The 24,698-nt window shown below is 44.2% G+C and overlaps 2 protein-coding genes across 2 annotated transcripts in view; both read right to left on the bottom strand.

Moving 5' to 3' along the window:
* The window catches only part of LOC104509406 (chromosome unknown open reading frame, human C2orf82), a 9,786-nt gene extending 5,298 nt beyond the window's left edge, over positions 1–4,488 (bottom strand). The window contains exon 1 of the mRNA XM_010151343.1: positions 4,416–4,488. Within this exon, the coding sequence (XP_010149645.1) occupies positions 4,416–4,488 (73 nt within the window). The remainder of the gene's footprint in view (positions 1–4,415) is intronic.
* Positions 4,489–7,010: 2,522 nt separating this feature from the next.
* Positions 7,011–24,698, bottom strand: part of GIGYF2 (GRB10 interacting GYF protein 2) — a 63,857-nt gene continuing 46,169 nt past the window's right edge. The window contains 14 exon segments of the mRNA XM_010151311.1: positions 7,011–8,774; positions 10,915–11,119; positions 11,440–11,609; positions 12,480–12,634; positions 12,934–13,139; positions 13,264–13,467; positions 14,107–14,229; positions 14,807–15,043; positions 16,212–16,370; positions 21,100–21,261; positions 22,070–22,170; positions 22,663–22,760; positions 23,318–23,425; positions 24,436–24,524. Of these exon segments, the coding sequence (XP_010149613.1) occupies positions 8,707–8,774; positions 10,915–11,119; positions 11,440–11,609; positions 12,480–12,634; positions 12,934–13,139; positions 13,264–13,467; positions 14,107–14,229; positions 14,807–15,043; positions 16,212–16,370; positions 21,100–21,261; positions 22,070–22,170; positions 22,663–22,760; positions 23,318–23,425; positions 24,436–24,524 (2,085 nt within the window). The 3' untranslated portion in view covers positions 7,011–8,706.

Raw genomic sequence — 24,698 nt, 5'->3', positions numbered from 1 at the left:
CAGGGGGCTCGGTAGGGAAACCATCACCCCACGGCACAAACAAGCTCCCCCCCGCATGAACCCTGCGTCAGCACTGGAGCACAAACCAAGGGCAGCTGTTGCTCCACAGCCTACCAGGGAAATCCACGTGGGAAAAAACACTGCTCCGGGGCACTTAAGGGAGAGACGGGGACTGTTGTCAGTTATTGGGGTTTTACAGGGCAAAGACAGAACCTGGGAAAAAAATGGACTAAAAGTATCTTGGTGCTCTGTGTCCAGCACGGTGGAGGGTGGCACCTCTTCTTCCCACGTGGTGACACCTCAACTGCCTTATTTCAGGGAAACAGCTACACTGCACCGCATGTTCGCCCTCTCTCCAGCACAGGTTAGTTACAACCGAGGCCAAGAAGAGGGACGAAAATATCAGTTCCTACACTATAAATACACCATGAGTCTTCCCAACGATGCAGGGACCCACCAGGACTTGAGCGAGATCCAGAAGGGATGGCACGGAAGGCACCGTGACACAACCGCTATTCCCATGCTCAGTGAGGAGGAGGAGGGGTGAGCTGCCCTCACAGTGACAGGGTAGCCCACCCCCCAGATACTCGGTGGCTGGCAGACAGGAAGGGTCTCCACAAATGGTAGCTCTTGAGGAAGCCCATCAAGTCTGAAGGATCCTTCAAGACACCCCCAAACCACCAGAACCTCACCCCGGGCAGACTCTGCCAGGCGTCCAGGCAGGCAGACGCAGCCACCTAACACCCCATCCCCGGAGATCAGCCACCAGTGACCAACACCCTTCCTCGCACAATCTGCTTTCAGCATCTCATCACCCTCACAGCCTGTCAACAGGAGATGACGACGAGACCTTCCTCCTCCACGGGGTGACCAATCTATGCTCACAGTGACAGGAACGAGCGCCCCAGTAGGACACAGACGCTCGGTGCTCCTGGGAAAGAGGCAAAGGCACCCGCCGTGACCTGAGCATGGCTAAGTTTGTTCGGTCACGGTACACAGGGCAGTGTAATGGCATCCACCTCTGCTGCTCACGGCCTTCTCAGAACCTGCGCGCTTTTATGTCTTCACACTACAGCCATGCCAAGCAGGGGTTACAGGTTACAGCTACCTGCTGCTTTCTGCAGCTCACTCTCCCTCTCCAACCAGCAGCCTTAGCTGGGAGCTGATACTCGTGTCAGTAATTTCTAAGGAGTGTTGGTGCAGAGCAAGGCTGAGTAATGGTCTACCAAGACTTGCTGTAGGTCTGGACAGGCCTGTTGAACAACCCCATCTTTGTAAGTCATTTGCCTGAAAAAACCTATTTACTACTTCTCACGTTCTAGTACTTAAAAAACTTCCTAATCATCTTTTACTCTCCTGTTGCTGAGAAGGAAGACACACATGTTGCTACAGAAAGATGCCTGTGGACAAGGTCTTCCCCCTTAGGCTTTCCTTTAGCACTTCATCTCCTGCTCTACAGCTTTTTGCCCCTACGGGCATTCTGACGTGCTACTGCAGCATAACCTATTCCCACTTCAGCTCAAAAGAAGGAAATTCATGAGCCCACATCAGCGTTTAGATACCCAATATATACAGAATTCAGAAACCAAGGCCTTGCAAAGGCTTTTTACTAACTTCCACTTCACTTGGAGCTCTGAGTCTATTACAGGACTTGAAACTGGTTTTGCTGACAGGAAAAAAATTTTAAAAACAAACCTCTTCACAATCCTCCTCTGCTCTAGGCCTAAGTGCCACTTGGGTTTGGAGAAAGTGGAGATGATTTGGTGGGCTGAAAGTCCTCGAACTGGCTCAGTTTCCTGTTGCACCGAGATGACGTGGACAAAGAGGGTTAAAGACTGTTGTTTCCAATTTCTGACAACGGGGATACTGGAAAGAGTTCAGCACCTCAGAGGGAAGTTCACACTTTCTCCAGTCGCAGAGCCCTGAGCACACCACCCAGGGAACCAGACTGGCTGGGCAAGAAGCCAGATCAAGGCACGTGACCTACCAGCACCCCAAAAGGGCTCCAGCTGCTACACCCAGACGGGAACCTCAACTGCCAGTGAGATCCTTCACATCCCGCTGGACTCCTGAGCACCGACCGAGGGTTTTAGTGCTGGGATCTGGGGTCTGTACGGCCGGCATCACCTGCAGCCCTGTCTGAGGCAGCCTTCTGGTCACCGTGGAGGGCTTTGCTATGGAAAGTACGAGGTGCTGAGACGGGAGGGCAGGGGCTGGGTGAACTCTGAGGCCAGCAACGGGCTGTCCAGCCCCAGGTAGCCACAGTGGGCACAGGGCCAGGGCAGGGATGAAAAGAGGCCTTCATAGGGAGCACAAAGGGCAGCCTGTGATCTGTGAGCGCCGGGAGCTTAAGTGTGGAGCAGCGCGGAGCGTTGCGGTTCTGATGAACGTTAAATAAACTTGTTTACTGAAAGGCAGGGCTGCATGTGTATGCACGGAGACCAGAGGGCTGTCTGTGTGCCCTTCCCTTCTTTGTCTGCTCAAGGCAGGAAATTTCCTTTTCTAAGGGGGTAAAAAGCAGAAAAAATTCCACTGTGCACTGAAAGCCCCTGGACTGGGGACAGGTACTTCTCCGCTCCTAAAGTGGCAGCAAATCCTTCTGCTCCTGGGACGGCTTACCATACAGGCTGGTTCCCTGCTGCCTGGCTGTGAGGTAGCAGAGAAGAACCAGCTCAAGAGGGCTCAACTCCCTCTAAAATGTGACTGAAAGCACAGTCTCTCCTACACTCCAGAATCTGAATATTGCATTCATCAGTGCAAAAGCTCTTCAAGAGCTTCCGGCGTTGCCGAGTGTGACTCACCCAGTAAAGGAATCAAGTGAACTCGGGGTATTTCATGGAAGCAAAGTGACACAGGAAAGCACGGCTGCAAAGCCGATCCAGGAGCAAGTACACAGGAAAGCTGGCAAGGAAGGAGACTGAGCACATACACACCGGATACTGGAAACTTAAAACAGTGTAAAAAACTCAGAGAGGAAGCAGATGAAAGTTTCACTGGAAATGAATCAATTTCTGCAGAGTGAAACAGACTACCAGGTAAGAAAATACCTAACCTGGTTTTGGGGAAGAGGAATTCCACTGCTTCTGGGCACATGAGCAAGCTACAAACTGAAACTGTGCTTAAATGATTACGTTCCACTACATAAAAATCAAAGCTCTAGGTTCAAGAAGGAAAACATCGACTTTTTAGTGCTCATTTCTTAGTTAAAGGTTTCCCATCAAGGTGTCCTACAAGGGGAGGATCTGTGGGAGAAACACCCAGCTACAGTAATTCTGTTCTTGCACTGGCAGATGTTCCAGCTAGGCACAGTGACAAATTCCCATCCCATATGAAAGCTCCTTTAAGGAGAAATAATTTCATTTGCTAGAAGGCTGGCCAGGATATCCCTGCTCGGCAAGATGCTCAGAACAAACTGGGGGGAAAACTATGATCCAGACTTGCTCCAGGTCTTGGAAGGCAGAACAAGAATTTCGGAAAACAAGGGCTGTGCTCCTGCCTGTTACCCTGGCCGAGCCATTCCCTCACAGCCTCGCCTGAGCTTAAAGAAAGAGGCTCTGAGGGAAGCAGTTCCCCACCGGAGTTTGCACCCGTACGCTCAGAGCCCATCTGTGGAGCTGGTCCGGCAGCCCCTTTTCCCCTATTTGTCTAACCCACCTCAGCTGCCTCTGAGGCCGACTGAGCCCTTGGTTCCCCTCAGCCCCCAGAGCTGTGCTGAAAGCAGGAGCAGGTAAGGCTGAAATTGCTAACCACCTCCTTAAAAACCATCACCTCACAGCACAGGTGTTTCTCACCAACCGTTCCCATGCCCTCGCTGAACACGAGTCACAGCCCCGTACCTTCCTAGCAGTGCCGCCTGCCTCGGGGTACCCAGCTCTAGGCAAACGCAAGCCTCAGCTTTTGACTGAGCTCAACATTTTCAGACTCTTTCATATTTCTACTTACAGCAGCTGCGGAGTGCTCTGCTGCAGCAGAAAGCATAGAAGGGACCAGAAATTGGCACACGTGCTTCAGCCAGAAAAAATGTTTCTTTTCACAATTTTAACTTCTTCTGACCATTACAAGCTGACAGGTGACCTGTCCCATCAGCTGCCAGGAGCATCCCACCTACTGCTGACCCATCTGTCTACGGATCTACTGTCACAGTGCTCGAGGAGGCACTGCTGCTGTTCAGCTTCAGGGAAACGACAATGGATTTTCTCCATCTTCCCCAACAGAAACACTGTCTCAGGCTGGAGAATACCGTCTTACTCCCCACCACCCACCCATCCCAAAGCTGGTTCCCATTAATCCATTACAATTCAATAAATACTTTGTATGTTTTCAGGGGAGGGAGAGGAGGTTAGCAAGGAGAGAGAGACAGGTTAGTAAAAGACAGCCCATGCTTTTGGGCCTTAAATGCAAACAAAGCTCCTTACCTGTCAGCACAGCAGGGACCAGGATGCCGCACAGCGTTAGCACGACCAGGCGAAGGGCTCTGTGGTAGGGCATGGCTCCCCTCAGGAAAAGCGTCGGCAGGAATTCTTAAAACTCTAAGTACGAAACAACCTGGACATTTCACTGGTATAATAAAAAAAAACTTTGTCCAGTCAGGGGAAAAAAAAAAAAAATTCCTTCCCAACAGCAAGTGGACGGAGTGCGCCAAGCCCGGCAGACTCTCTCCCCGACTTGCAGAGCACACCTCCTCCTGAAGGCAGCTCCACCCTCTGCAAGTTGTGCCGAAAACCCCATAGGCAGCCCAGCCGTTAGGCATCCATCACCCTGCCCGGCAAGCACACACACAAGCAGTTGTTGGCCAGCCCTTCCCAAAGGATGCGGGGATGCTCCCGGAACGCCTTCCCGTCGGCTGGCCACCCCGCGGCAGGGGAAATAACACAGGAGGCATTGGGGCAGCTAACCCCAAAACCAAGCCAACTGCCCAAGGACTTCGCTCTCCCCACGGTGTGCAGGGTGGCGGTGGTACTGTGGGCACAGCGATAGAACAAGGGCTTCAATCTTTCAAGGCTAAGATGCTTGGAAACGGAGCCAGAGCGGCTCCGTGGCATCCTTGGTTTCTGGGTGTAATACTTACAGAGGAGGACTGGGAGCCGTGCGTGGTCTCCGCTGGCAGAACTGCCCGTTACTGTCTCGGGTACGTCTCCCAGGAGTCACCTCTGTCAGGCAAGGTCAGAGTCTTCCCCGGATCTCAGCCGCACAAGCACTACCCTCCTCCTGCAACCCCCTGCCACGCTGCCCCTCCGCTCCACGCGGGCTCGTGAGAAGTTCCCAGCAGAGAAAACCGAGGTTTGTTTCAAACCGCAGTTGCACCGACAAGAGATTTGGGAAAGGAGAAGGGTATGAAAAGGGGACAACTCCTAGCTTGTCTGGACAATCTCATTAGGATTTTTTTAAGTTGATGCGAGGATGAAATACTTGATGGTTTTCATTCAGAAAAATACGTAAGATAATACACAAACACCCCCAATGTCTTTATGCTCTGAAAATATGACATGAGTAGTTTTGTCTAAAATTTCAGACTTTTCTGCCAAGAGATCTCTTTGCTTTTTGTCTGTCCCTGACAGGCAGCCACATCCAGTTCGGGTGTCCTTTTAAATCCCTCTGCTTGCCGCAGGTCTTTGCAAAAGTGCCCGGCTGCGAGGGGAAGCAGGAAAAACAGAGGACTGAGCACTGTCCTACAGCGAAATGAGAGCCAGGAAGTAGCCTGGTGAAGCGTGCTCCAAAGAAACCTCAGGCATCTCTAGCAACAAATCCACCATCATCTGTCAGACTTGGATCAAGGGCTCATTAAGCTTTTCAGGTTCATGTTCTGCCTGAAAAGGAGCTGGAAGTGAGAAATATATATATCCGCCAGCATACACAATGCTGTAGCTCCCGTTTTTCCCATCCCTACTGACGGATGTGGCCCTTGCTACAGAAACAGGCCCTGCCCGTCACAGAAGGTGACAGGGCAATCACCCGAGCACGCAACCCGAACATGCCAGCATCTTACCTTTGTACTAAATACAGAAGTCAGAATATTTAAATATTTAGAGAAAGATCTTCCCCACTGGCCCATTACCTACACATTCTCAGAGGCCAAGCAAAGTCCTCGGGGTTGGACAAATTATTGCACGTTTCCCTGCTTGCACTTCTGCTTTTTCATTTAGTAATTGGCAAATTGTTCCTTTCCTGCCCCCCAGCTGAGCTGGAAATTAAGAGGCTTTTGCTTATTTGCTACACAGAACAGAGCAGTCCAAAATTAGCTTGTGTAAATTAGATCATGGCATTAGAAAATAGGAAGTACTTATGAACCAGACACCTTATACACTAAAAAGATATTAAACCAAAAGAGAAAGTATCAGCCTGAACGTGTTCTCTCCACGACATCAGCTAAACATAACGCAAAGCTATTGCAGAAGGTACTTTACTGACTTCTTACTCTTCATGATCATGTGAACGGCAGAAGGACACTCACCATCAACTTTTACTGGGATTTTCCACACAAAACCAAGCAGCAAGTAGGAAAAAAGGGAAAATAAGATTTTGTCTGTCTCAAATAGGAAGCCTACAAGGTGTCCTTGTGGATGGTACTCTGAGGGGAGAAATAAATCCTCTCATTTAGGGAAGGGAATTGGAGTGGGTGGGGTGGTTACCGACCAGCAAAAAAAAAGGCTCCGCGGCCGAGTGCTTGTAGTAACAGAAAACCAGCCACGGCTTGATGTCTCCTGCGTAAACACCACGAGCGTGAATGCACGTGTTTCTGTGCAGGGAGCCGGGGGGGGAATTAAAGCTTTCTTGTCAGAACTCTCCAATCTCAACTTACTGGTGTTTATTTGAACTCTAAAATTATCAAGCAGAAAAAACCCACCGGTATTCCTCACCAGGGAAGCAATAATGCAGCAGTTGTTCCACATCCTGTGTGTTTGCTTGTTGCTTCCTGAAGAGAACTGATGAGAGTGGAGTTTTGGGTCAGTTTTAGCACCAGGAATTATCTCAAAACTCAGCTTCGACAAAAGCAAGCAGAAAGTTTTCTCTCAGATATAATACAACCAGGTTTTATTTAAGTTCTCTCTTTCCCCCCCCCACACTGGCAAAAGTTCAGAGGGAGTTTAAAGTTTTGTAAACATTTTAACTACCCCTCTTCCCCCTTTTATGAATTTACAAAGCAAAGGAGACAGGGAGACCAGATTTGCAACAGTTCCAAGTCTCTCCATGCTATTGGATCCAAAAACTATATACAAGTCTGCAGCAGTCTCTGTATAGTTACTGTACATGTCTGGGGACAGGGGGAAGAGAGAGGAGGAGGAGGAGGGGAAGGTGACCCCAAAAAATGAATAAACCAAACAAAATAAAATCCAAAGCCAAACTGCTCTTGAGCGACTCGAACTGTTTTCTTTAGGCAGTGATGACAACGACAGACACCTTTATACAACTCCACCGAAACTGCAGCGTATCTCCCTTGGCAGGTTATAGCCCTCTGGGAATGGGAGATGGGACCAGGGGGTTGAAACTAAGTGCATTTGGCAGTTTTCGTTTTCTTTCTTTCGCGGTATGTGTACGTGGGTGAGGGGAGAAGGGAAGGTGGTGGTAATCTTCTGGTGAGAGAGGAAGGTTATGATTCCATAAATACGTCAACATTATGGATCCCAGTGAAAGTGTGTGAAGTAGTTTAAGGTGTAGAAGATAAGCAGGGCCGTCATTGCACATAGCTTCGCCCTCCACAGTCTCTCTTCGTGACAAAAGGGCATCTCTGCTCGTTAACCTAAGCACTGCTTGAAATGACAACTAGCTAAGACTGCTGGGGTATATATCTGAAAGCCAGTGTTCACCCTCACCAAAGACTAAAGATCCACACAGTAAAGATCCTACTGTCTCTTAAACGAGACAAATTTGCAGGAAAAGAGCTCAAAATAAACTGGTCCTAACCCTCCGAAGGTAGCATTTAAGGGATAAATTCAACCTGAAAGAAGAGATGCCACCCCCTTTTTTTTTTTATCCCAGAGTAGAAGTCCCCACTTGTCCAGGAAGGCTGGAGTATGCCGACAGGGAATTCCACCAGCTTCAGCATCACCACCTAATGAAGACAGCCTCGAGCTTTCCCTCCAAAAATAATGTGCTGAGAAGGGCTGGCAGGGGGTGTGCAACTTCAAACCAACCCAAGCTAAACTGCGCCCGCCACCGCCCCTCTCCTGCTGTTGCCAGTTCTAAGGTTAGCTTATGAATGCAACTCCTGGCCTGGGAGAGCACCTCTTGCCCTGATGGAGCGCGGAAGTCAGTATCTGTGTGGCGTTTTGGTTTTGACCAACATCTGTTAACCACAAACACTCTCTCTCTCCGTGACTGCACGTGTTGGATGTGGTAAGAGTAACCAGAAGAGGGAAGCAATGGTTTGCAGAATCCCAATTGATTTTTTTTTTCCAGGTATGTCAGCAGAAGAAATCACAGCACAGTGAAAGCTTGCTGCCCAAATCAGCCTCGTTGTGAACGAATCCTATCTCCCACCCTCCCAGGACTCTGAACCAAGTCCGCTCGACTCTAGGCTGACAGTAGGAACAACGCCTGTGCAGTCCTGGGCAGAAAGGGTTTGCTGGGGCTAGAGGAAGCAGCCTGAGATGATTGATTCTGTGATTCACTGCGAGGCAAAGAAGAACGCATGGTGGAGAGCACTGTGTCCAAAACGGAGAATCCATGGTTAACAGATGCAGGGAAAGCCAGTTGATTTGCACATGCTCAGTAGTCTTCCAAAGTCTCTATTTCTCCCATATTGAGCCGCTCTGATGAGGCATTCACTGAAAACCCTGTAAACCAAAAAGGACATGTGTTAAAAACCTGGATGCAGTAAATTGTGTTTGATGCAACACATCTGTTACACACTGTGGCACGTGTGAGATAACATGAACAATACGTATCAAATAAAGACTCAGGGGCAATTCAGTAAGGCTAGAGAGAATTACCTAAACTGGGTTTTTTCCTTAATAAATCAAAGATAATCAATTGTATCACTCGGCCTTTGAACAGCGATCAGAAGCCTGGTTTCAGCTCTCCTTCACAAGATGCCATCTGCAGAGCTAGCGCGAAGCGCATCTCGGCGTGGTGGCAATGCGGCTCAGCAACGTCTTGGAAAGGAGCATGCCTGAGGCTACTGGGCTTGGAAGTGCCTGTCAACAAGGCACTCACACGGTCCAAAAGGCAGAAATAGGCATTTTGTGAACTCAGAATCCAAGCGTGGAATCAGGCTCAAGACTTCAGGGGGTGTGAGCCATTCTGCCCCTTACTTTAAATACCTATGAAATCTACCGGCGATTCCTTCCATCTCCACGATTTTTCTTCCCCCCCCCACCCCCCATCTTCTACCTCAGGAGTACAACATGAAAATGTGAAAAGTTACACAGGGCTACACACATGGCTCAACATGTACCTAAACTTCTACCCAAACTTTTAATCTAAGTGCTGAGGACATGATGCACATGAGAAAACTGAGGAAAAGCCCAACCATTTTCTACAAGGAAAAAACCCAGTACATCCTATGCAACTTTCCTACTGAAATCCAATTTCTGGGGGTGTACCAACCCCACGTGGAGTATAAGAAAAAGGGAAGTTTTCTCGTGTAAGGTTACTAATCACAAACCTGACATCTCATAGTCTTGAGACTATGTCAGCTTGCTCTCTGCTACAAAACACACCACTTTTCAGTCATCCTCAACAGAGAAAACGCACTCTGTTGAGTGGGTTTACAAAATTGTTCTGGCTCCCTCTCGTGGCAGCATGTTACCTAAAAGGTTCTGAAATTCTTTTGTAAGTCTCCTGATTTTTAAGAAGCTACATATATGCTGGTTCTCTTACAGTTGCAACTTCTTAATTGTATTTAGTGATTTCTTCTTCACGTTACATGAGCAGGTTTTTAAGTTATTCAACTGATCAGACTCACTGGCTTGGCATCTAGGGGTGGCGTGAGTCAGGATTCCACTGAAGAGTTCAGTATACTTCACTGCAGAAACCACTGATTTAACTGAAGAGTGTTTTTGAAGAATTGAAGAGTTTAATTGAAGAGTTCGATCTTTTTGAGAACAAAAAGGGAAGATAAAGAACAAAGGCAGGGCTCTGTTAGAGCCTTAAAAAAGCAGCGACTTCCAGGTGGTGAATACCAGGCTGCTTTATAGAAGTGTGAGCTAAGTAGCACCAGCACAACAAATACTGACCCAGTGTGGTGCCCTAGTTTCTTTTTTATCCCCCAGGGCACAAACGTGAACACATTTATTCTACACGAATACCACAGCGACCCATTACATCCCACAATGTCCACTACTCATGTGCTTCCACGACGCCCTTGTATCTTAAGGGCCACCTTAAAGAAACCTTTCCATCAGTGCTGTAGGGGCTTGTTAACGACCATCCTCCCACAAGAATTAACAGAGAGGAAAAAAGGCCTAGTAATTACATCACCATCTCTACTGCCTCCAGTTCAAATCTTGAGAAAAAGTCAAAAAGGGGTCACGAGACCTTGCCATCTTTTCTGACTCTTCGCTCCTGTCAAAAGGTAGGAAGGGATAAAGGCAAACCTCGAGAAGCTGTTCCTCATGTAGAAACAGAAAACAGTGCTCCTCTTAAAAGAATGCATTAGCCTGAATTCAACAAAATAGGCACAGGTCAACTCAAGAGAGGAAAGGCAGTTTAGATATCCCTGAAGTACTTAAAGGTTTCCAAGTAGTAACCAAGGCACTGAAGAGGCCTTTTCAAGAGGGCAAGCTTGACAAAACTCTTCCATGAAACCGATAAACATTTTTAAACCATTAAATAATACTGAAACAAATTCTGAAGATGCTTCAACAACCACCTTTTCTGCACAAACTCAATAATCCCATTTAAGATTAACAAAAATTCCACGCTCCAGAAGACTTTTCCCAAATTAAACATTCATTTCTCAAAATTAAAACTGACCTAGCAAGCTGGGATCTGCACGAACCATTTTCTGCTTCTTCTTTTTCTTCCCACTCTGCACAGCCTCAAAATTGGATTGCTGGTTGTTGCTCTGATTGGTCTGAAAGACCGAATGTAGCGAACTGTGGTTCATCCCCCACACTGAATCCTAGAAAACAAAGCAAGTACAAGGCTATAAAGGGCAATTAAGTTTGGGGTATTGATACTGGAAACGTTCTGAGAGCCCAAAGCACTTTCCACATCACATGTGGCAGCACTAACCACTGATGCATCCAACCTTATACCTCATCTTTCTAAAGCATATCCTACATCAGCGTGCTAAGACCCTATCTGATCTACAGTTGGCCTCGACTGTTGAAGAAAACTTGATTCTGCAGAAAGTATTTGAAATCTGCTTTATCCTCTACATTTCACATAACCTGTAAAATCCTGCCCATTCTCCTATAAATCCAGCAGAAATGCAGACTCTTCTGACACAAGTACAGTCTCTAAACACTCCTAAGGACCACAGTGAGTAAGATTTACCTGTTGCTGCTGCTGTTGTCGCTGCTGACTGGCTTTCTGTTTGGCACGGCGCTCAAGAAACTGCTTGGCAAACTCCTTGGCCTCAGGAGTATCTCCAAGATAGGCTCTGATGTAATCATGGACCTCATAGGGAGACTCGACTTCCTTCAGGAAAGAAACAAACGTGGGAACTGCAAGAAGAAGGCAGACCATGAGGGAATGCATGTTAGTGTGTCAACACACGCATGCAACAAACAAACTTTGGATTTCTGTTTCAAATATTTGCTAATCCAGTAGCCATGGCAAACAGTTCGCCCTTTTCAGTTCCTTACAATGCAACACTTCCTCTATTCTACAGTCAAGGCAAGGATAAGAAAGCCAGCTAATACGATGAGAAGGAAAAATAAACTGACAGTCTTAAGGGTATGTTAGTCCATCAGCTTTAGCCACTGCCAGCTTTAAAGCTCATGTTTAACGCCAGGCCCAAATGGAAAATACTCCCCTCAGAGCTGCCATCAGTACAGCCTCTTTTTGGCTAGAGTACGGCAGATCACACTCCACAGTAGCTGACCTGACCTGCAAGCACTTAAGTGCAACAGCAAGCTCACTTGTAAACCTTTACTGTCTTTTTTTCTTTAGAACACCTTTGCTGCACTGAATTTTTTAACAAGAAGTATAAAGCAAACCACATGCCAGAAGACACCGGGACAACCGGCTGCCACTTGTGGCACAAAATACCCTTGGAGGCATGGAGGCTCACTGCAGAGGCATGACCCACAATGGTTTTATTTCCATGGCCACCAAAAATCCTCAGCAGAGCTCTGATTGGCAGACTTCAAATCTGTTTCCAGTCCCCACTGATTTGCTATAGTTAGGCCAGCAAAAGCCATGGATAAAATGATGCAGCCAGTTCTTCTGACCACTAGTTAATGGTGCCGATTTGCTGACTGCATTAAAAATCGTACTTTGATGTCATTACTTTCCCTCAGAACTAGTCGTCAGGAAACAAACTGGATATTGTTTCTCACAGTGGATCATTTACGTTCCTCCCCACCTCTTACCATCTAAGTTGTTGGCTGTGTTAAGTGCATGAAGCATCTGTTCACACCACTGAGTGAATCCATCCTGGGCTTTATTAACCCCCTGGAACAATTTCAACAGCTTCTCCTCTTCTTCCACCTTCTTGTTTTGTCTACTTGTAATACCTACAGATTTACTGAGATAAAGAACATAAAATAAATTATAAGTTACCAGACCTAACAGTACAGCATAGAGCACACTGTTACAAGACTCACTAGTAAACATGACGCAAACACTTTTTAAGAACCTACTAATTTTCCAAACAGATGACCAAATAAAATTGTGAATGGTCACCTATTAGCTATTTTTGTTGTCAAAACAGATTCTGAGATAGAAAAAAAAAAAAGGAAAAACACATGAAGATGTTATAACTGCTAAGTGATCATCTCAGGAGTGGTAGCTTTTCTTTGTAAAAGCTCCTTCCCCAATTCCTACCTGAGGCTGGCATTGCTTTTGTTTTTATTGGTCGAGTTACGAGGTCCCACTTCCTTCACTGCATCATCCCAGAAACCCATGTTTGAGTTTTTGGTATCAGCATTACTCCAGATGCTACTGACTAGGTCAGATGCCCACTGGTTGCTGGGATTAGTGTTTAGGGAGCCCCACACTGAATTCCCAATGCTGGTGTGCAGGTTAGAGTGCTGTTGAAACATAACAAAGAGATCCTGGTTATTAGCACCAGACCTGGCAGAAGAGTAGTGAACAGACATGGACTGTCACGTACTGTTTCCCTCCACGTACTGATTAGATCAATTCTGTACGCACCGTAGTATTTCTGACTCTGTTCGGCTGCTGGTGCTGCTGTTGCTGCTGTTTCTGCATCTGCCTTGCCTCTTCCTGCTGTATCTCCAGCAGGGACTTGGTGGTGCCTGTTGGTTTGGTGACATTACCCCAGCCTGACAACTTCTGTTGCTGTTGCTGCTGCTGTTGCTGGAGGGCCTTCATTAGTTCACGCTGCTGACGCCTCTGCTGTTTCATGCAAGACAAAAGTGCTTGTCCGTACTTTTAGAAGATCATTACTATTCAAATTCTGGCTGGGAAACTGGGTTTAAACTGACTTCACCTGCTTCTGGAGGAGTCTGGCAGACCTATTATTTTTTGAGCCATTAGAGTTCCTTCAAAAAGGGAGATGCTAAGTAACCAGTAAATACCAACTTTTTATTAGCCTAGGACAGACTAAATTTGTCAAATCATGACTGCAGCCAGTAAAGATTTTAAGGTCTTGAAGGAATACCTTCTCTCTTATCATGGCTTATTGTCATTGTCTCCTCACTCAAACTGATTTAAACTGCCCTGGTCTTGTGCATATCTGAAAAAATTAAGAGTACAGCTGTGAAATAATTACATATTGTTTTGTAAACAGATTAGCCTCCTAGAACTGAAATGGTACAGCTTTCCCTCCTTTCAGATATTTGTATTAAGCAGCTATAAAACCTTTCAAACAAGTAGTGACTGAAACTATGCCTCAAAGATAGGATTTCACCGGAGTTACGCTACTTCAAAAGTCATTCCTCATCCTCACCATTCTTCTAATAACTTAATCAACAGTTAAACAGTCACAGAGTTGACTCGACTCTAACAAGTCACACCGTTACTGTGACTATTTACCTCTTCTCGAAGCTGCCGTTCTCGTTCTTCTTCTAACTTTTGGATTTCTGCCAATGACAGTGTGGTCTGGGATTGACAAGCTCCTGAATTTGACTGCTGACCCCATGTTGAAGATGAAGGGAGCTGGGCCAAAAAAACACATCATTAGGAGTTGCAAAGCATTTCAGAGAATATTGCTGAAGTATAATAATCAAAAATCAGTATAAGCCCACAGCACAAAGGAAAGAAAGGCCACCTTGAAAGTTTAACACACACATAATTACGTATGAAAAAATAACAAGTATAAACTGTATGTTTCTTTGAATTGCCCTCTGATGTACCATACTGTCAAACACACGGTCTATCAAGAATAACACAACACATCACTGCCTGAAAAATAGAAATCAGTTCTGATTTCAAGGACGTTAGGAACTCCAACCTTGAGCACTGGCCCTTGCTCACTGCAGCAGAATAAACATCTGTACTCATCTGTCAATCCCTTTCCAGTACACTTCTAACAACCCAACCTTTTTTGTTTTGTAACTTGGCTTCCTCTTGTTTCTCCCAACCCTTTCAGAGTCAACCATTTACCCTCTTCTGTCTCCAGGTGGTTCATCCATCCCTGCTCTGTTCAAGCTAGTCTAGACAACCCTGCATCCAGCTGTGGTTCCACTTACGACACTGAACTGAAGGAGGAAGCTGAACTGCAGAAACACTTTACCTTCATTTGTGCAAGTTGCTGCTGTTGCTGCTGTTGTTGCAGTCGTCGTAAAGCCTCCTGCTGCTGCTGCCTCTGTCTCATTATTTCTTTCTGGCGCTGGAGTTCCAGCTCCTTGCGCTTTCGCTCTTCTTCTTCAAGCCGTTGTCTGGCTGCTTCTTCTTCCATGCGTAGCCGACTTTCTTCAAGTCGCCGCTGAGCTTCCTCCTCTTCACGTGCCCACTTGGCCGCCTCCTCTTCCTTTCCAGGACATAAAGAAGAATAAAGTCTAAATAGACTCAGAAAATCTAAATTACTCCTCCCATGTGGTACTGACGTTCTGAGAGAAGAGAGAGAGGCTTTGATATCTGTAGTCTGTGCTGTCTAGGTTGTTCACTGACCTTTACATTTCTCAGGCAAGAAAGCCCAATAATACACTCTGAATCACCTAAAAATACAAGTTTCCCATTGCTCCACCAAGGAACTTGGAAGAGAATGACATATCCGTCGCTCAGACTACCTAATCTCACACCACTTCCCCTTAGGAGTCATGCACCTTTCAGCCTGAGTTGCTATCTGCCGGTACTACTTACAGTCAAGTACCGCTACCCTTTCAGTCAAATAAAACTTGACAGGAACAAAGGGAGAAGAGGTTTTGACATGAAAGAAGAAAACAGGTGACACAGACAGTGATGTTAACTGCTGTTACTCAATACTAGAGCTGTAAAGGGAAAGATGCTCCTGCTAACAAAGCAGATGACTGTGTGGCAGGACAGAAATGGTGATTAATGTCTTCTATAAGGGAGGGTCCTGAAAAATTATTTTTAAATAGTAACTGGCAATTCTGAAATGAACTTGGAAGTTTATGTGAAACAAATCCTGTTTCAACATTAGTTTGATTTCGGGACTGTGACTGTATCAATTTAGGGGGCTGGAAGCTCAAGTTCCCCTGTATAAACTTCTAAAGCTGATACCAAGGGCAGAAAAACAACTTTTAATAGTAAGACAAGAAAAAGGAAAGAAAAAGGCTGAAACTTTGATAGTGGGTATAGTCTGGGCACAGACAAAGACTGGCAGAACTGGTCATGTCAGATGATGCTACTGATAACAGAGTAATGGCCCAGAGTGTGACAATTCAATTCTTATTCTGGTACTCTGCCTTTCTTTTGAAGAACTGAGTATAAGTATCATGCTGTAAAGCTATTTTTGAAGCTCAAATGCAAAGGAAAACTCATTCAATGCAAATCTCTTCTGAAGAGCAGACTGGATTCTGATTATTTCATCTGAAATCAGGATATAGGCAAACCACCTATTTTTCATTCACTTGATACGGTCCCCAAACTTTGCTTTCCTCCATCAAAACTGATGGTCTCGGGCACAGATGCAAGTGGGAGAGCTTGTTTTGGCAGCCTCATTTGCCATTTTTCACCTGTTTACGAATTAACTCCTCTCGCTGCCGTCTTTCCTCCTCTTCTCTTCTTCTCTCTTCCAATCTTCTAAGTGCTTCCTCCTGTTGTTGCCGCTCCTCTTCCTCCCGCTGCCGCCTTAGTGCAATTTCCTGCTCCCGTTGTCGCCTCAGGGCTTCCTCCTGGAGTTGGGAACAAAACGTCAATCTGTAAATGCCATTTTATTGACGGGCCACATCAGAACACACACTACAACATGGTCTGGCCAGATAAACGGCCTCAAGCAAAGCTCCTTAGCTCCAGGCTAAGCACTACCAAAACAACTACATTAAACACTACAGACCTACACGTTAACAAGATTTTTGATGCAATGTGCATCTCGTACATAAATAAACTGTTTTAATGAAAAAAGAAACACATGAAATCATTGCCTAGCTTTGGTTTTAAAAAGAATGGTGTTGAGAATGAAACCAAGGGTCAGACTCCTCTTTCCAATATATGTATTTTTTAATGTATGGGTATCGATTCCTTTTTTCGGGGGGTGTCAGCTATAAGCTGGAAGCTTTTCCTAGTTACAAGAGTTTCTAAACCCTGACTAGCCAAGTGCACTATAAAACTCAAACCACATCTCCACACAGCAGAAATAGGCTGAAGCAGCCCAGTGCATTTAAGGGCACTGTAACCTTTGGAAGTCTTGGAGATGGGGAAGTTGATGGAAGGGCTTGGACAGGGATATTCCTATACTATTTAAAAAATTATGGGCAACAAAGGGTCTGGAGGGTTTTGATTGTGGGCTATCCCTAGATTATTTAAATAGTTTCCAATAAGTTATGTTTTGCTTTCCAAGGAGCAAAATTATTTACTTTCTTTAAAGAATCAGTACCCTTTCCTGCTGGTCTAAAGATCAACATAAATTTTTCCATTCTGCTACTTGCTTTTTGGAGGATTAGGGCACAACCAGCCTTCATCTGGCTTCCTGTGTATTGTTAAACAGAAGCACATCTGTGTGACTCTTCCCCCCCATTCTGATTTTCCCTTCCATAAAATCGCCTTGGTTTTTGCTGCCTTTTCTGATCTCTGAAGTCTAGAAACTGTGTGAAGGGCACCCTGCTCTTCATCCCTTCTATTCTCCTCTCCACTTTCTCACTTCTCCTACCAGCTCAACCTGAAGATCCTCCTTCTTGGACAAGAACTATTTAAAGCTTTCATAAATGTATTTTCCTTTTGAACAATCAGTACTGTGCTATCATACTCTTAGGAGCTTTTTAATACATTATTCACAGGATGGAGGGAGACTAATCGTGCAGCGTGATACAAAGTTTGAACTCTGGTAAATCAGGGAAGAAATCTACGACCCTTTTACTAAATCTGACAGCAAACTTCCATATACACACAGCCTGTAATGCAGTTCACTGAACAACTACACCAGGTTTCTCTCTGACAGGGGCTAACTTCAGATGTCTACAACATAACTGTCCAGTAGACAGAACAGTTTTTATAAGAGCAATCCTATGGCACTGAGGAGCTGCTGGCTGCAAGCGAAGAAGGAATTCAAATTCCTGTATATCACTTCAGTGCAAAATGTAAGTTTCTATTCCACTAGCTGGACATAAACCAGCAGCCTGTGAATCATTTTCTCATTAAACAAGTCCTGGATTTGTCATATTCACTAAATCTTCAAGCACAACACAAAACACCTAGACCATTTTTCTAACTTGGGCCTGTAACTGGATGAATTGGACACATGTAGTCAAGTCACGATAACCAAGTGTCCTCAATCCAAGTGCTGAAAAATTCTGGTGGTTAGTTTTGCTGAAAAGGCTACTGAGGAGGCTGGAGGTGTGCCAGTGTTTTGTTTGACTAGAGACCACACACCAGGATCTCCGCTCAGGATGCCTAGCCACCAGCAAGACTGGGGGGATGTTTGGCACTAGTCACTGACGTAACACGTAGTGCCTGAGAGCATTGACCAAAGTCACCAAGTCCTCCTTTATGACAGAGTTTACTGACATCCCTGACCTAGTTCCCCTTTGGGAAATGAGGCTAGAACTGCCACTAAAAAGCTGTAAGGGTCTCTCTTGCTCAGGCATGACAGGAGAGACACTGTTGAATGACAGCAATTAAAAAAAATACTTCTCTCCCCTAGAGAACTGAGGATGAATAGTGTTGTACCGACACAAGGAAAAAATCTGCAGGATTATGAAAAGCTGGGAACGATGTGGCTGATGTAATTCTTTTTTCCTACTCTTCACAGCTATAAAAAAAGGTTGTCTTAATATTTACTTCTGTATCTTCTTATTATTTCAATGTTTTTGTTTGAGCATGTGACTGAAAACAAAAAGCTCTCCAGCTTTCTGACACTGACTTGTGTGGGAATCACTCATTCCTTTGGCTCTTACTGCTCCCATACTCATGACCTCCTGCTCCAACAGAATCCCAATATTCTTTAACATCTTTTCCAGTAATTGCTTTCAAGCACACGTGTTGCTGTACAGACAACTTATTTCAGATCTTTTCATGTATCTGTAAGATTGCAGAAAATCCTTCAGAGGCAAGCCTCATTTCAATAAACCAGGAATACTTAAATAAACTATAGATTTTTTTTGCAGTTAGTAACACCTGCAATTCTGCTGGTCTAGGTTACCAGGGCTTACACATCTTTTAGTTTTGTGGATCTCATCTTTGAAATAGGTACTTTAAAGGGAGCACTAAAGATATAATTCAAAGAAAACAATTATTAGCTCATTATTAAACCTCAAATTTTGTTCCTGAGAGCGATCAATCATTACAAAACAGAAGATATCAGACCAGAAACAAAAAAGAAATACAGGAGCTACACAAGCTGGGCATTACTGTTTGCAATTCTACAGTGCAAGTAATTGATGAAAACTGTGAACAGAACGGGATTCAACATTTGGTATGACATTTCATCCTATAGAATTGAATTTCTATTATTTTTTTTTATTTAGAATTCACCATCAACAGCATATTTACTAACCTTATATACTAGTCTTTTATGCAGTATTACATCAAAAGCCTTCCTGAAGTCCAGGCAGATTAAGTCTACTGCTTCACCCCTCTCAGCTCTCACTGTCATCTCCTCAAAAGAAGTTAATCAAATTTGTTAAGCATCATCTCCTCTGTATAAATCCATGCTAATAAATCAGTTCATCCCTGTTTCTACAATGCCTTCCAGTACAGAAGTCATTCAAATAGTAGACCTTTTTTTTAAATATACAGAATACAGTATTATTTTTCTCTTTCCAGAGAAGTGCTTAAACTCTTTGTTACCTTTTCAAGACATTACTGCTCAGGATTAAGCATTGTGGCAATTATTCCATTGGTAATGCACTAAGATACTTGCTGTTACTGCTTTTCAACCCCATTCTGCTTTCTCCTTGGCAAATAATTATTTCCCGTGACATCTCAGAAAGGGAGAGTCAGATTGTTTACTGTACAAATCCAAAGAGGACAAAAAACTTCAGAATTTAATGGACATTTCTAAGTAGTTACACACAGTAGCAAAACTGTTAGTCTGAAAAGAAACAAACAAAGTCTATTTGAAGCCACCATGGATGAAACACATTGAGTTACCAGGTGATCAACTGAAGAATTGATTATTAAAACAGACCTAAAGCAACTTAACTTGAAAGTTAAACTTTTGAGTATATTATTGCTTTAGTGCTACAGTAAAGCTTGAACTTGAGCATAAAAGGATGCTCTTCCACTTCATACCATGACTTGCTGTACACAAAGTAGATAAAGCAAGGAGCCATTTATTTGAGTCTTAAAGATACCATGAAAGCTAACTACATATCACCCTGCAGTCTATTATAATAGATCTTCAGTGACAAAGCCCAAACACCAAGTGAATCGAGGTCTACGACTAACTTACAAATAGAACTGAAGATTCTAGAGGCTTCCTCAGAAGTGTCTGATCCTTAAATCAGGAAATACTCTTTACAACTGTCTACCTAAGCATATAGGAAATATTATAAAAGGACAAAACTCTTTATTACTTTTGCCGGTTATTCATGTGCTGCTTTTCAGGGCATTTATTGGCTAACTCCTTAGTGAATAAGCTCAACAATGTGCTTGCCCTTATCCTTCACATGCACAGCAAAAACTTTTACCTTTCACTACCTTTCCCTCCTACAACACTTAAGGAACAATTAATCTTTCTTCCATACAGAATTCAGACATAAATGCTAGAAATGTCAAGCTACTAATGTCTCCATTTCACATTCTTGTAAGACCAAGAATATACTACAACTCCTCCACTCATTCTCCTACTGCAACACAGATCACGTCATTCATTTTAGCAATTCTGCTTCTCCAAACTAAATCCCTTCCTTTTCCAAATATCAACTCAAGACAACAAAGCTGACAGACTCGAAGACATAACCCAGATGATAATTTATTTTAAAAAATTGGTTACTAATTAAAAAAAGGAGATAATAAGCTAAATTTCACCTCACTTTTTTCCACAACAGCCCTCTTCATTTTCATAATTTGAAATAGCTGCTCAAGCTCTAGTCTGCTCCAGAACATACCCTTCTCAAAACTAGGCTGCATAAATGGTGAATAAAGATTAATCATACAATAACTGGGCAACCAACTGGTCTATTATTGACACTAAGAAGTTGAGAGAGAATATTCCACACGGAATACAGCCTCTCAGCTCACAAACAGGAACCTATCTTGAAGCAAACCAAAGCCCATTTCTCAGATTGAAATCTGGGCTCTTAAACTTCAAATCAAGAACAGAAGAATCATTTCATATACTCACATGAAAAATATTAGAACTGTCTTCATACACACCTACCCAAGATTAAGTAGACCCCACAGGATTCTTAAAGTGAGTTTTATAAGGTATTAAAATTAGAGATGAACTACATCGAGGAAACTCACTTGCTTCCTGCGGGCCAGTTCTTCTTCTTCCCGTCGTTTCCTCTCATCTTCCTGCTGCCTCCTAAGTAGCTCTTCTTGTTGCCTCCGAAGCTCCTCCTGCCTTTTCCTCTCCTCTTCCTCTCGTTTGGCCCTCATTTCCACTTCTCTCCTCTCTTGCTCTAGCTACAATTCACATAAAACTATACTCAGATGCAGGTAACGTATTCCTACACCATGTCTTAGGGCAACTCTGCTGAGATTATAGTAACAACATAACAGATGAGGCCTCTTACAGATGCTCTCCCTTAATTATAAATTTACCTCTCAGCTGGCTGCCTACTGGGGTCAGATTCCTGAAATAGTCTGGAATAATTTCTGACAACTTCTGTTCTGTAACGAACACCAGTTCTCTAGTCAGTCTTTCTACATCAGCTCCTTAAAATAACCTCTGACTTCAGACTAGTAGCAAGTTGCTTTGCAGTCACAATAAAATAATCAGTTGCAGGAAATGTACAGAATCATACAGGTCCAAACTTACAAAACCAATTTAATATTAGAGTAAGTGTGAAACAACCCTGGCAAACAGGACCTCTTGCGATTCCCCAAACCAACCCTGGTGAAAAGATGCAAGGATTAAGAGAACAACTACCTTCTCCTACTCAAGGTTTGGCATGACAGCTCATGATGATCCCATTTTAAGACAGAGGTGGCTAGTGAAGAGTTTTCAATCACAAGTGTAAAAAACATAACCACTACTTTAGAGGTCAGCAGTATCTCCACAGCAATGGTTACCAAGCAGCAGTCCACAAAGATTTCAGCGCAGGTTTGTATAACCCAAATTATGTTTATGGTGTTTTGCATTAAAATCCAATCAAAATCGTACAGAACGGTGTGAAGATTGAAGTGCTAACAGTCTTCCATTGGCTCAAGAAACACAATTACACTGCAGAACAGCAATCCCAACTTCTTACAGTACAAAACAGTTTCTGACCTTTGCAGCTTTGGCCTTCTCGAGCTGCTGAAGTTGTTCTAGAGCTGGTCCCTGAGCTGCAGTATCAATGGGGAGATCCCAGACACTGCTTCCTTCCCAGACTAGATAGTGAAAAAAACAAACATTGACAAGCAAAAACAAGCACATCAACAGAAAACAACTAAAAGGGGAAAACCTTATGTATGCAGTTACTACATTTTATGAACTAAAATCATGATACTACATTAGTCTTAGTCAGTAGAGGGCCTCCTTATCTTCATGTAGAACAAGGCTTGTGCATTACTGAAGCAAGGCTGGGTTTCCTACAAGACCCAGCTATTCAAACTCCTCCCATCAGAAAACACCACCTTTATAATGTAACACTCAATCCCTTTGGATCAAGGCTTCCCATATCCATAGGAAAAATTACCATATTCTTCACAGCTCTCAAATGGAATTTAAACTGCAAGGCAAAGTAGCCTGAATCACTTTAAAAATACTGATGCAGACATAATTTCCCCTGGTGTCAAAAAGGGATCAATCACCCCAAAGATGCTGGCTCTTAATCCATGATCTCTTCTCAACATATCTAACACATGCTTTAAGCATCTTACCTGTCGGTTGTGAAGCTGACTGAAGTTCCCATATCGAGCCAGTATCCGGCACTGACACAGACCTTGTAACAGGCGGCATCATGTTCTGTTCAGATATTCTGGAATATCAACAGGAAGAGTCAACATGCCACTTCCAGGGAGAGGAGTGCTCTGAACATGCATGAGATTCAGTAACTTGTAACATACTCCTTTCCTTTCACACCTCTATTTAAAACAAAAACAGGATGCAGACAATACTATTTGGTTGCAGAGTTCTTGCTCTGCTCATCCCTGCTGCCAAGTCAAAGGCTAAACCAGCTACTGCTATTGTTTAGCATTTGCTGCTTATAGACTAGTCTGAAGAACGAGCATCTCGTATTGCAGAACTCAACTGGCAAAGCTGTTCTGTTACCAGCACAACAGATATGTCAAAAAAGGCATGATTTCAACTATAAGATCTTCCTCTTTATTTTCATAAACATTCTCTGACGTAAAGGCTACATATATAAAACAGTATTCGACATCCGCCAACTGTTTCATATTCACTCAATCCTTAAAATTTGTAATGCTCAAATCTGAGCAAACTTGAATAGAACAGACCACTGACAAGATTATCATTATATACAAGTTAGAGTATAGGAAGAATAGTATTCAGTCCAAGTCTGAGCTGACTCACCTCATCTTCAGGGCCTGGAACTGTTGCAAGAGAATAGCAAGCTGCTGCTGCTGCTGCGATGAAAGGGCTGCCTTTTGTTGCTGTGCCAGCACCTGGGCATACTGTTGTCTTCAAAAGAGAAGCAGAGAATCACTGGTATTTTTTCACTTGCTTATTCATACAATGCCCAAGTTGCAGAAGCTGCACACAGATTCATTCTCTGGGACTAATGCGCACTGACCTATGTAATGCACGTTAAATAACAGAGGAAACCACAGACTGGGGCCTTGGAAAGAATCCAAAGACAAGAATATAACAAACGGGCCCACATGAGCAGAACCACACTTCTCTTCAGCCTCAACTATGTCAACTGGTAATTGCTGCCCAATGTGTCTCTTATAAGCTCTGCAACACTACTTCCCCTTTCCTATAAACTACACAGATTGCTCAAATTAATCTGGCTTTGATGACTGCCCACATACACAAATCAATCTCTTCCCCAGTATGCCAAGGCATCCCATCGTGCAGGGGGGGGCAGGCTCCTGCCTCATCCAATCAGTATTCAAAAAAGCATAATCATGGCACATGCTTCCAGGACACCCTGAACGACTAGTCTTAACTGAGTGCTCTCTTTCTCCAAGCTGCTACAAAACAAGTTAGGAACTGGACAGAATTGAACAATGCACAACTTTGGCAAAAATGGATGACAAACTGCTTTCTCCAGCAGTTACCTTCCACTGATCTTCAAAAAGCTGACCAAACAGACCAAAAGTAAGTCCTGCCTGCCCCATCTCCAGTTCTAAAGACATGTAGCCTTCCCCTAACTCAAACATCTGAACTGCATTACAAGGATAGCTGGGATGCAGTCTCACCATCACAGCTACCTATACATCAATTCTCACCAATGCAGCTATGCATGACACCAAAGACGACTTTAAAAAGTGCACTTAAGGTAGCCACGCTGTCCTAATCCTGCAGACTATTGAGCCTCGGGTGTTTGTGGAAGCAGCCTATTGTTGGAGTTGAAGCACCCCCAGCCCCATTGCCCAAGGAAACGACGACAAGAAGATGAACTCAGATGATTAAAAATGCAGAGCAGAACACAGCCACTGAAAGATCTCTGGGACTGGCAGTCTTACTGTATTAGAAGATGCTGATACTGGAGGTGCTGCATTTGGATCAGGGCCAACTCTTGCTGTCTGGTCAGCCGCTCTTGATCCAGCTCGCCCTATATTTAGGAATAAAACATTCTATGTTAATAACATATATAAGAACAGTAGTATATTGCAAATGCAAGCAAGGTAAGAGTCGCATTCTGAACAGACAAGACAAATAAAATAGAAAAATATCTAGACAGAGATCGCATTTACAAAGCCTGTAGTATGGTGACTGTGAAATACAC

This window comes from Eurypyga helias, unplaced genomic scaffold, assembly GCF_000690775.1.
Source record: "Eurypyga helias isolate BGI_N326 unplaced genomic scaffold, ASM69077v1 scaffold3300, whole genome shotgun sequence".
Taxonomy (NCBI): domain Eukaryota; kingdom Metazoa; phylum Chordata; class Aves; order Eurypygiformes; family Eurypygidae; genus Eurypyga; species Eurypyga helias.
The sequence above is the reverse complement of the archived record's forward strand: the minus strand, read 5'-3'. Positions and strand labels throughout refer to the sequence as shown.